The sequence below is a fragment of the Macrobrachium rosenbergii genome, chromosome 24, assembly GCF_040412425.1.
Source record: "Macrobrachium rosenbergii isolate ZJJX-2024 chromosome 24, ASM4041242v1, whole genome shotgun sequence".
Classification (NCBI taxonomy): domain Eukaryota; kingdom Metazoa; phylum Arthropoda; class Malacostraca; order Decapoda; family Palaemonidae; genus Macrobrachium; species Macrobrachium rosenbergii.
Window position 1 is genome coordinate 34,630,055 of NC_089764.1, and position 12,458 is coordinate 34,642,512.

Sequence of the window (12,458 nt, forward strand, 5' to 3'; positions counted from 1 at the left end):
GTTTATTTAATTTTTTTATTATGCTAAATGCATACTTTTCTGAGTAACGAAATCAAGAACGGAATTGATGTTACTAAATGCGGGCTTTTCCGAGTAATGAAATCAAGAATGGAATTGATGTTACTGATTCATTTTGACAGCATTTAACCATTTGAACTGAGTTCATCCATTACAGTGCCATTTGTTCAAGCCAAATAAATTAGTCACAATAATAAGATTTATTAACAAGAACTTAAAAAAGGTATTTGGTACTTTTGGTTCTTCAGGTTTCCATCATTAGCAACTTTCATATGACAGCTAGTTGCATGAGAAAGGAACAGCTAAATTAAATGTTTAGACAAACTGCACAAATTGAAAATTCTTGGTTCGTTCTTTTGATGTTTAAAACAATTTTCACTGTCTTCATCAATAAAGAATATTTTTGCCAGCAGTAGCCATTTGAGGCGTATCGTAATTATGAGTAGGCGTCATTATTACATAGGCTAATTATTCCCCTCATCACTTGCAACTTTTGTGCAAAAAGTTTAAATCTGACATTTTGCCTTCGTTTCTGAATGACTCGTTGGCATAGGAGAAAATGATGTTAGTATTGCTACCATTCAGCTATGGTGCAGAGTATTCTTAGAAAAAATAACAGTAGTGTCTCCTGCCACTTTTTTTCTTATTTTGATGTAAATGGGTACCTTAGGGGTTGGGGATTATTTCCCCCAAATGAAATCTATTTACTGTGACGTGGTTTTCAGTCACAAGTCAGTTTATAAATAAGAATTTTTTTTTTAATTTCTTTTAGATCCTGGAAACTATGATAGGGGTCTCTTCTTATATGTTACATGAATAACTTCAGATGTTTTTAGATAAACCCCCTTTCAAGATTCCTGGTTTGTTTCAAGTTTGTTGTCTATGATTTTATGAAATGCAATTGTTAGGTATATTGTGGATTGATGAGTATTATTCACAGGTGTTGTTACCTTGACTCAGGGTCACAGATCCATCTGATGAACAAGCTTCTGTTTCATTCAAATTTGATGAAACTTAGTTGCAGACAAGTACCACTGGAGTTGGTGGTAATTATTCCCTAAATAATTCTTTACCTCAAGCTGTTTTCCAAGGTCATAAGTTAAAGTAATGGCCAAAATCAGTAATTCACCATTTTATTTTTCTCCTGATTTTGACAACTCTTGGTTTTGAAGTACCTTGGATGTTGGTGATTACTTACCCAATTATATATATATATATATATATATATATATATATATATATATATATATATATATATATATATATATATATATATATATATATATATATATATAATATATATATATGGTTTACGATAGGTTATCTGTTCGAGTTAAGCATATGTAAATTTGAAATTATTTTTATCCACAAGTTGGTGAATAATAACTGAAATATGAAAATTAGAATAATTAATTTGAAAGGTTTTTGATCTAAAACTCTAATAATATTTTCGTTTTCAATACAAACAGGTTTTCTTATGATTTTTGACGATTTTCGAACTTTTTCTTTTGAGCAGGTTCAAAAAACTGTAAATGAGGGTGGTATAGATATAGATATAGATATAGATATGCTTTCAATGTCGATCCTCTCTACCTCAAACATGATCGACAAGGACAGATGCCAGATATAGATATAGATATAGATATAGATATAGATATAGAGTTATATATATTTTATTTTATATATATATATATTTGGATAATACAGCATTTAGAGTTAAAAAGTCACCATTTGCATCAAACAGTTTTCCACTTGACAGTATGTATATATATATATATATATATAAATATATATATATATATATATCTTTAAGTTAAGGTTATCTGCATATGTTTACTTTATCCACAAGTTATGAATAATAACTGATGATAAATGACAGAAAACTTGCTCTCTAAGTATTTTAACTACAGATTATTAAATACTGAACTTTTCTTTTGAGCAGGTTCAAAAACTCCTGGCTGGTAGATGCTTTCAATTTGATGTTCACCTCAAACACGATCGACAAGGACAGATGCCAGATTATCGAGTCAGAGTTCTTTTATTTTATTATGCAATTTGGATAATACAGCATTTCTTAAAAAGAATTTGCATCAAACAGTTTTCCACTTGAGGTATTTTTTTAATATGGCTGTGTAGCTCTTTTTAAACTCATGTCTACTAAATACCACTTATGTTGATCAGAAATGACAGAACTGCTTGACAGTGTTCTTTGTTAGTTTGTGTTCAGTAGTGTGAAATCATGAACTCTTTTGTATATTATGCCGGTATCCCCCCTTTCTTTTAAGAATGGTGCCTGTGTGGCAGGTATTTTTTTTGGAAGGGGAGCATTATATGCATGTACTGTACTGTGGTATGGTACTTTTTGTTGGTGATCCTCTCTCTCTCTCCATTCTCAGTAGCTATCATTGGTACTTAGCCATACCCTGTGTTTCAAACCTTTTTGGTTTGATGTTTGCAAAGACCAGTTAAATCTGTAAGTTCAGGGAAGATCGGTAAATGCTATAAGCCATACTTGGAAAAGGAAGACATGTTATGCAGTCAGTCGACAGAAAGAAAATGGTTGATATTACTGATTGCTAGTGAATCAGCAATTCGTTCTTGAACAATAGACTTTCAGAAGATTGAAAAAGCAATATTAGGTAGTGCAAAAGTGGTTTTTTTTATATTTAAAGTAGCAGAACCCTTACATATTAAAACTGTAACGGTTTAAAGTAATCTGTAATTGATAAGCAAAGTCTGCATGGCAGTAGACAAGGACAGCATGAAGTTAAAGGGATAAGTATATAAGGAAGATGCCTTTTAACATTAGTAAGGACCGATGTTCCAGTTTATATCGGCATATGCTGTTACCGCATGCAAGGTTTCAAAATGGGATGAAAGTGTGACCAAGAGGCACTAGAAAGCCTATCCTGCAGATGTTTCAACAGTAACAGAAGGGAGTTATGTTGTGATAAAATTTCTAATGTGGACAAAACAGTCCAAAATGGAGGTCTTCCAGCTTATATGTTTCTTACAAGAGAAAGATAACCTGCTTGGGGTCACTGCTCTTCCAAAAATAGCATCACCTGCTTGATGCAAGTGATTGCAACCAGAGAATGTTAGTCAAAATGATTATCTGCACGCAGCTTGTGACGGAGTGTTCTGAGACCTGAACATAAAAAAGGGGAAGTTACTGGGGTTTCATAGGTGGACCCAAATCTGGAAATAGTTTATTTTTTGGTATGAGAACTAATTAATGGAATCTGCAGCTGGCCGACTTTTTTTAAAGGAAATTTGACATAAGTTAATAAAAAAATAGAGCAGGGCTGGGCAAACTTTTTGGCTTACGGGCCACATTGGGTTTTGAAAATTGACTGAAAGGCCAGGCTACAAGCACAAGACAAAGTCAGGCCCACATTACCCTGCATAGTAGCATTAACTGTTTCTGCAAGTAACCCGTTATTTAAGAAGGGTCAAGAAAACAAACTCACCATTTAGTTTTCCATTCAGTTTTAATGAAAACAGTGCAGTTGGTCACCCCATTTTGCAATAGCATTAAAGTTTGGTGTCATTTTACTTGTGGCAATTCTCAGGACAGCTCGCAAGTGTTCATCAGTGAGCTGGACTCTGTGATGTCCTTGGTAGAGGTTCATCACGCTGAGAGTCTGCTCACATACACAGGTCGATCCAAATAACACCAGGATCTTCTGTGCTACCTGTCGGATTTTCAGAAACTTGGCTTCATTCAGCGAGGTATAAAACTCATCCACTTTAACAGAGTTGAACTTCTTTTAGGAAGAGTCACACTGCAAGTTTATCAGTTCCGACAGAGACAGGGGACATGACACAGGCTGAAGCAACTTTTTGATCTGCCTAGAATCAGAAAAATGATGGCAGAACTCAGCATGAAGGTCATCCAGTGATTTGGCATATTTACTTGCATGCTGTGAGCGTCGCCAGTGTGGGGATATGAACGAACGATTTTTGCATGATCGGTCGTGAGAACAGAGTCAGTCTGACTTTGAAAGCTTCCATGCTTGAGTATATGTCACGGACAAATTGATCCTTCCCTTGTAGCTTCATGTTTAGTTCATTTATTTATGCCAACACATCCTCAAAAAATGCAAAATCACACAGCCAATCATCATTGCGTAGCTTGGAGAAATCATCAACTTCCCCCTTAACTCCAAAAATGACTCAATGGCCTCTCAGAGCTCCCATATGCACCGGCATCCTTTCCTCAAACTTAGCCAATGAGCATTGGAATGGTAAATTAAGTCCTGGTGGGCATCATCAGTTTCTTCATTGAATTTAATGAATTGCCAGTGAGTAATACCCTCACTCGAACGAAGTTCACAAGTTTTACAACTACCTTTACTACATGATTAAAATGCAAAACAGACTTGCATGGGGACTCCTGGTGGATTATGCAGTGTAGGAAAATTATGTCCAACTCAGGCCATTCTATTTTGACCTTGTCCTGAATTCTTTTCAGCAATCCAACGATTTTTCCTATTAAATTTAACGATCCATCTATGGTGATAATGAAGAGTCTACTCCTCGGTAGCTTCAACCTCTCAATGACCCTGGACACCTTCTCTCACAGGTCCACTCCTTGTGTTGTGCCCTTGATGGACCCCATGGCTAGGAATTCCTCAGTGATTTCAAAATGTTCGTTAATCCCTCTGATAAAGATCAAGAGTTCAGCATTGTCCTTTATGTCATTGCTCTTGTCCACAGCTAACGAAAACCACACAAAAGACTGCTTTCTTGTTTAATCCACTGGCCAAGTTGTCATCAATTATCTCTATACGGCGAGTTACTGTTCTTGAGTTTGCTTGCCATATCCGGACATAGAACTGCAGCAGTCTCAATCATACATTCCTTAAAAAATTCTCCTTTGGAGAATGGCTTACTTGCCTTTGCCACTTTGTATGCCAGTACATAGCTTGCCTTTGCACAACTCCTGAATTGTGGATTGATGCATAAAAATGTCCTGCAGACCCTGTATACTGCTAACTTTGTAGCAGTGGCCGCCCTCTCATTACTAGAAAGGCTATTAGCATAGTTAGCACGCCTGGTGGAGAAGTGGCGCAGGTATTATACTCCTTGAATACCGCAGTGCCCTGTTTAATCAAACATACGGCTTCCAAATGCACTTCATTTAAGAAATATTTTATTGTCCATTCTTTGTTAAAAACTTGGCATTCGCTATCGACTTTTTGCTTTTTTTGACCACTCATGGTTTCAGTGTTCATCTTGAATCTATGCTGCAGTAGTGGGTGGACAAGATTGGCTAACGTTCAGTAGGTTCAGACGTGTTCACGACGTGAAACAAGCTTAATGAAAACACTGCTTATGCTCCAGAACGTGTCGAGATTCCCAGCCTTCAACACTCATGACCACTGATTTCAGTGAGAGAGAGAGAGAGAGAGAGAGAGAGAGAGAGAGAGAGAGAGAGAGAGAGAGAGAGAGAGAGCATATTTATTTATTTTTTCCCATACATGTGAAAGTTTTCAAAGTATCATGCATTTCCAGAAGATTATTTGACAGATATTGGAAATTATTACATATCATACACATGACATTGCTCATCATACGGATGGTCAAATCATCATATTTGTATGATAATTATGGTACATCTGGAAACCCTGGATAGGTCTGTGGTTGGTTGTGCATTTGTACAGTGTGTGCCATTTAGCAATACGTTGTGTAATTATAGGGAAATTATGGCAAGCAGCCTAAACATTGGAACCTTTTTGCAAGCACTCGCAGGCCGGATAAGAGTGAGTTGCGGACCGCATCCGGCCAGGGGGCCATAGTTTGCCCATTTCTGCAATTTGGCGTAACCTAAACCCTTTGCTTTGTAAGTTCTGATCCCATTACTTAGTAGTAGTCAGGATATGCTGCCTGCAGACTTGATACTCCCTATGGGAAGTAACGGTTGTTTGGAAACTATTCCCTCTGTTGTATAGGTGATATAGCTCAGGACCCTACTGTACTTTTCTGGTCTCCTTCTCACCAAAATTATACGAGTTCTTGGGAGGATTATTCGTTGTTGGCATCTCTCTTGTCCAGAAACATATCCTTCTAGGTGATGGTTTGTATTCCCAGAGAAACAAACTGGAGCCTTTTAATGTATGTCCCACCTCTACCACCCTGCCAAGTCTTTGAGATGAAAAGTAAAGTGGATATGCACCTGTGAGGAGGATGTGGAGTTTCCCCACTCACCCACCAATGTTGCCCATATGACTATGCCTGTAACTACGCTCATTCAGCTCTGCGAGTAAAAGATATCCTCCACTTGAAAAGGATTTGGTTTGTACATACAGGAAAAATACATATGCTTTTAAAAAAATTTAAATTGTAAATACTATTTCAAAAAACGTTTTCTTAAAATGTTTTGACATAACCTCTAACACATTACAGGATGTGATATTTGTGAACATGTAGAGTGTTTGTTGAAGTATTGATTGTGCTTACAAATTGCCTTTTGTAGGTTCTGTATATATATATATTGCGGTTAGATTAGCCACAGCATGCAAAGTTTTTATTTGGACTGGAAACTGGTGATTGCATAACTGTGTTTCCTTCTTACACCCAGTGTTGACTGGTGATGCATAACTTCTTTCAACGTACACAACCGTGTGGTTAAAATACAGTGTATCAGAGTTAGGGTTGAGGATTTTTAATCAGTATGACAGCACCTGTACAGAACTTCTTTTTTATAAAAGTTGTGATTCTTAGCTTTGATAATGCATTGCAGATTAAAGCATCGTATAGGAATAGCCAGCCTTTAGTTTTGCTTGTCACTTTTTCTTGTTATGGATGGTAATGTTGTCACTTATGTTAAACATTTTTGGAAAGGTATTGCATTGCTCACTGAAATTCAATTAAGAGATATAGTGAAAAGGAATATTTCACATTTGCTATGTAGATGCTATTTTTATGTGAGGCATATTTAGTTTCTCTGTCCCACTTTGAAATTTTACCATTATTTTAATGCAGGATGAAAGATGCCTTACATTATTATTTTCCGTGCTGAAAGAGTTTAATCAATTCTAAGCAACAGGACACTATTAAAAAACTCCTTATGCTTTGGTTGGATAAAAGTCAGAAAATAAATGGAATGATTGTCAAATGTGTTTATAGTACTGTAACACCAAATGCAAATTCAGGATGTACCTCATAAAAGAATTTTTTATATTTTGTAAAAAAACAGCTCCTTCGAGTTTCGTAGTTTAAGAATAAAAATGATTGGTGGTTAATAGCATTCCAACATGCTAAGAGAAAAATTGTAGAACAGTTTTGTGGGAAGAAGTGATGTTTGTGGTTTTAACTTTCATATCAAGGGCAGTTGAGAATGGGGTATACTTAGTTATGTCACTGAAGACTTCTGGTATTGAAGTTGAGAGATCTCTGTTCTTGACAGGAAAAGTTAAACTGGTATGAGAGATGTTTTCTAACACTGTACTTTCCTTGTGATTTCTTTTATCAAGAGTTATTAGGAAGGCCTTCTAGATTCTATTGAAATTAATTTGCACTCGCGAGAAAGTAAAAAGGTTCCTTCAAAATGCCTGTAATGGCTGCCCCTCAATCTATTCTCTTTAAAGCTTCCCCCCAAAAAAGGGTTGGAGTAAGATTTTTTTTTCCTTTTTTGAGTACATTACTTAAATCGAGTTAAGAATAATATAAATCTATAAGGACTGAAACATGACCATAGTATTTAAAGCTACTTAGATGAAATGCTATAAGAAAAATCAAACGTAGATTATTCTATTTCATTACTGTACATAGGGCACCATCACAGGATTTAAACACAGATCTGTTTGGGTATATTAAAGGGCCTATAAATTACAGCAGAGAACTTTGAGGTAGTTTGATAGATAGCACGATATTTATTGTTTGACATTGCAGATTATTGGATCATGTTACTTTAAGATGAAGTAACATGCTAAAGACTTACTGTAAGGCTTATCTTTCAGCATTGGCAGATACCTCTCGGGCGTCGCTTCAGATCGCTGAAGCTCTGGTTTGTGATGCGTCTTTACGGAAAGAAATTGTTGCAAGAGTTCATAAGGAAACAGGTAATTAGGACGTTGTATTGTTTTGTTTCACTTCCAATGAGCAGCTGGTCAATATCTTATAATGTAAAGTTTACCTGTTTGCTTACGTTGCTTCGTAAGGCAGCAGTATGCTCGTAAGCCACGGAACTGTTTGTTTTCCTTGCAGGTAGCCCTAGCACATCAGTTTGAAGATTACGTAAAAGCTGATCCTCTCTTTGAGCTTACGTTGCCAGTGACTTTAGGGCTGGTTTGCTTCCGTCTAAAGGTACTGTATCTGGTTTTGTTATGATCTGCACTTGTTTGTGCTGCTAATGTTAGGTCCCTTAGTGGTATGCTGATACAGTAGATGTTTCTGCATTCTCTCTCTCTCTCTCTCTCTCTCTCTCTCTATCCTTAGTTACACCACCACATACCTTAGCCTATTGTACTTCAGCCTGACATATTAGACTTAATTTTCAGTGAAGCCATTGTTAGTTGTAAAGTATTTCCCATTATTTTTTACAGTTCTATCATTTTACCACTGTATTGGAAGTTATATCACACTTCATTTTACTTCTTCCAAGTTATGGTGTTTTTACATGTTTCTTGTATTTTGTATCCTGGGAAACAAAGTAATGTATTTGTTTTGAAACCCTTTGTGCAGTGATGGTTGATCAAAATTTAGGTAAGTGTAGATTTAACCAGGTAGGGTCCACAGAATGTATTATAGTACAGTATTTACTGATGAGCCGAAATCTCCCACTGTGACCTCGGTGCCCATTTATGATGTACTTGTTTAGAAACAGAATTGTTGGCAACAATGGCTGTGTATATATAACCTCTTTACATTATTGTTCACTTGTCATGATCCATGTATACAGGGCTAGTTTATAGCAGTACTGAATATAACAGACTTAATAGCAAAACTATTCAGTCAAGGAGGTAAAGCCAGCACGAAGACTTCAGCTCTGGGACTTGCTGTAAGAGCCAATGCACAACCCTGACTTTTAAATGTTTTCCTATACAAGAAACTAAATAGTATTTATAAAAAAATATCAGGTCTATAAACAGAAAAATGATTAATCCGAACTCATATGAGCATTAGGGAATAAAGTTAAGCAGCCAGACTTGTGAACACTAAGGTCACACTACCATTCTCTCTCCCGTAAATAATTGTTTACCATTGTTGAAATCCTTTATTGTGACTGTGGATAACTTTGAGTTGATGAATCTGATAATGATTAAATACTTGAGGTTCTAAGGTTCTTTACTAAGACACTTAGACGGGACTCTAAGCTGCTTTATTAAGACACTGAGATGCCACATTTAAAACTGTCATAATCCGAAATTTGGATAAACTCCTTTATAAAATTTTTTTAATCTCCAGCATTTCTTATTCATATTATCAGATATGAGGAGGTTTCAGTTCTTATAGTGGGGTACTTTAGAGGAACGCGACTTCTTGAGTCACATTCCTACACTCTCACTGGGCTGGCCCAAAGGATTTTTTCTTAAATGAGAAGTGGAGATTCGATTATGGTAAAATGAAAGAATCTGGAAGCAGCTAAGTGGAAAGAGACATAGGAGAATGAATGAAAAGTAAAATGGGCAAAATCAGAGCACCTTAGCCATGTAAGGATGATGCAAAAGATCTTTGGCACTGTGCGTAAGGTACACCATTTGCTGCACCTTCCCATGGGCTCATTTTAGGGAGAATCCTTAAGGTCATCCTTAAAAGAGTGTAGGATGTAACATTACTGATTAAACAAGTTACTGAAGTTTTTTTTCTTTTTACAGAAAAGCAACGAAACCAACGAAGCTCTTTTAAAAGCTATAAATGCTGGTGGGGTCATTCATCTGGTGCCTGCCAAAATTAAGGATGTGTTTTTCCTCAGGTTAGTTTTTTTTTGTTTTCATATCCTATTGTACAAGTGTATCCTTTGAAATTGATGTGATTAGCCTTCATAGGCCAACCTGAAAGGGAGAGAACATTTAACTTGAAGGTAGATTACTGTATTTATAAAAATTACTGTTATATATGCTACGCTTTAATATACATACAAATACAAATGAACACTTGTTTACCCTATGAAGTTCATGTACTTTGGTTCTGAAGTAGATGTAGATCACTGTAAGGGGTGAGAAAGTTATTTAATTTTACTTTTCATGGTGGTGCAGAATTATCGAACTTTATTCAGTAAATCATTTACCCCTAATAGGGCAAGATGTCCAGTAGGTTACCTCCTTTCTCTGTCTTGCCCACCATTTGATGAATTTCCAGCTGATCTTTACCTTCATTTGTGCTGTTGTGACATTTATGAAATTCTGGGTAAGGGAGGCAACCCAGAAATGGTGAGTTCCTTGTTTGTTTGGCAGTGTGATCGTACCAGGACGAGTATGTTCCCATTTCTAAGGCTTCTTCCTAGGCATTTGGACCTATCATCATCATTTCCTCTTCCTCTTCTCATTCTTCCATTAGGCATCCAAGATAATGTAGACGTTTGGTATCGTAGGCCTCCATGTCGTACTTAGTTTTACCCACACAGATGCCTCTAGAATGTACCATACATGCATTTCTCCCCAGTTTTGGGTGGTAAATTTTCCAAAGGCATATATTTACAGACTGTTTACTTTACTGCTACCATGGCCTGTTACTCAGACACATCCTTGTTCCTAGTGAATTAGTATTCTCTTCATTGTGTTCATGTTGAGGACAAGGCAGAGCCTTTAGTCCCCTGTTGTGTTTAGGTCTTAAAATTGAAGTTTAGGTACCTGATAGGATTTTTTAAAACATATTTTCTTAAAAACAAAACTTTTTCTCATATATACCCTTTACTTAACAGTATCTCCTCCTTCCCTACTACACCTTTTCATTTTCAAAGGTGCATTTATATAGACTGTGAATCCAGTAACCAACCAGAGCCTTTGGGTCTGCTTATGAATGTAGGCTATACTCTGTACGTACATCATTGATGATTCTTTTTTGGATTTTTGTCCGGAAAATTTCCTGATCAATGAAGTACGTAGCATAAATAAAAGGTTGTATGAAAAAAAAAAAACTAAGTTGTATTTTTATCATAAGTACTTAAACCTGATATGTGAGACTTTTGAGCATCATGTGTTAATAAAAAAATTAAGTATGAACCTTCAAGAAGTGTGTGAAAATTGAGATGCTTTCATATCAGCCATCATTCACAAAGGAGACCAGTTGTGACATTAAAAATGTATAAATTTGCAAATCTGAAGTAAGAAAAGCTTCAGACAGATGCTGGCCTGCTGATCAGAGCAGCAAAACATTAGAGCAAATATATGTTACTTCACCTAGTCTAGAATTGGAAAGGAAATAAGATTCAGAGCTTTTTACGTGTGTAGCTTAATGTAATTGTGTCAGCAGTAGTGATATTTCAGAGGCTGTGCATTCCTCATTGCTATAGTGAGTTGACATAACTAAATGTCATTGATATACTTTCATTGTAGGGACATAAATTGATATGAAACATTTCTGATATCCATGAATTTCCTAAGGGAGGAATGTGTTGCCATGCTTTGCATACTGTATACAGTAATACCATTAGTCAGTCCTGTTCAATACCTTTTAGACTGCAAGCTGTAGTTATAGAAAGGAAAACACTGGAAAGAAAGGATATTTGAAACAGTGTGACCAAAAATGAAGGGAACTTACTTTTCTTGGTTAAAGGCCCCTCACCACTGTAAGTTTTTTTTAAAAACAGATGGCTTCCATCGAATTGGATTATTTTTAAAAGTTGGTATAATAATATGTGATTTAATCGTGTTGTAGTGACTGAGTCTTCCAAGATGATGAGAGCTTCATCATAGATTACTCTGGTGCAAACAAGTATAAAGTGTAATTTTTTCAGATTTACCATTTGTTCCGCCTTTACCGAATCCCACGACGTTGAAAAGGCTTGGAGAGAAGTGAAAAAACGAACGGATATTGTGCTGAGTGAGGAGTAGTCATAAGACAAGTATGTTTCTTTACCAAATTGATGCTATATCTTCTCTAACGTGAAATGATCTTCATCTTGTTTTTACTTGTAATCCAATTATTGCTTATACTGTACAGTACTTTGGTTGCTATTGCAGGGATTAGAACAAAGAAAGAATGGTTCTAAAGCCATACAGATTCTAGTCTTAGTTCTAAATAGTTATTGATCTTTTTATATTCTCTCTTGCTCTGTTATCTTAAGATTTCAGTATTAAGTCACAGGTCCACTTAGAAACCGAATGTCATTCATCTTCAATTTACTTATTCTATAGAAGGTCAATTCGGAGTTTATCCTCAATATAGATCAATTCAGCTCTTCTTGCAAAAAGTTTTACAAGAGCCCAGTTCTTCAAACTTCATGCTGCAGAAGGTCATTAGTTATATTTAGTAGTTAAACCAAGGCAGTCGAG

The 12,458-nt window shown here is 36.0% G+C and overlaps 1 protein-coding gene across 1 annotated transcript in view; it reads left to right on the plus strand.

Moving 5' to 3' along the window:
• The window catches only part of LOC136852016 (aromatic-L-amino-acid decarboxylase-like), a 74,305-nt gene extending 62,142 nt beyond the window's left edge, over positions 1-12,163 (plus strand). Inside the window, 6 exon segments of the mRNA XM_067126481.1 lie at positions 1,961-1,995; positions 1,998-2,044; positions 7,983-8,084; positions 8,230-8,328; positions 9,840-9,937; positions 11,921-12,163. Coding sequence (XP_066982582.1) covers positions 1,961-1,995; positions 1,998-2,044; positions 7,983-8,084; positions 8,230-8,328; positions 9,840-9,937; positions 11,921-12,017 — 478 coding nt within the window. The 3' untranslated portion in view covers positions 12,018-12,163.
• Positions 12,164-12,458: the final 295 nt, after the last annotated feature.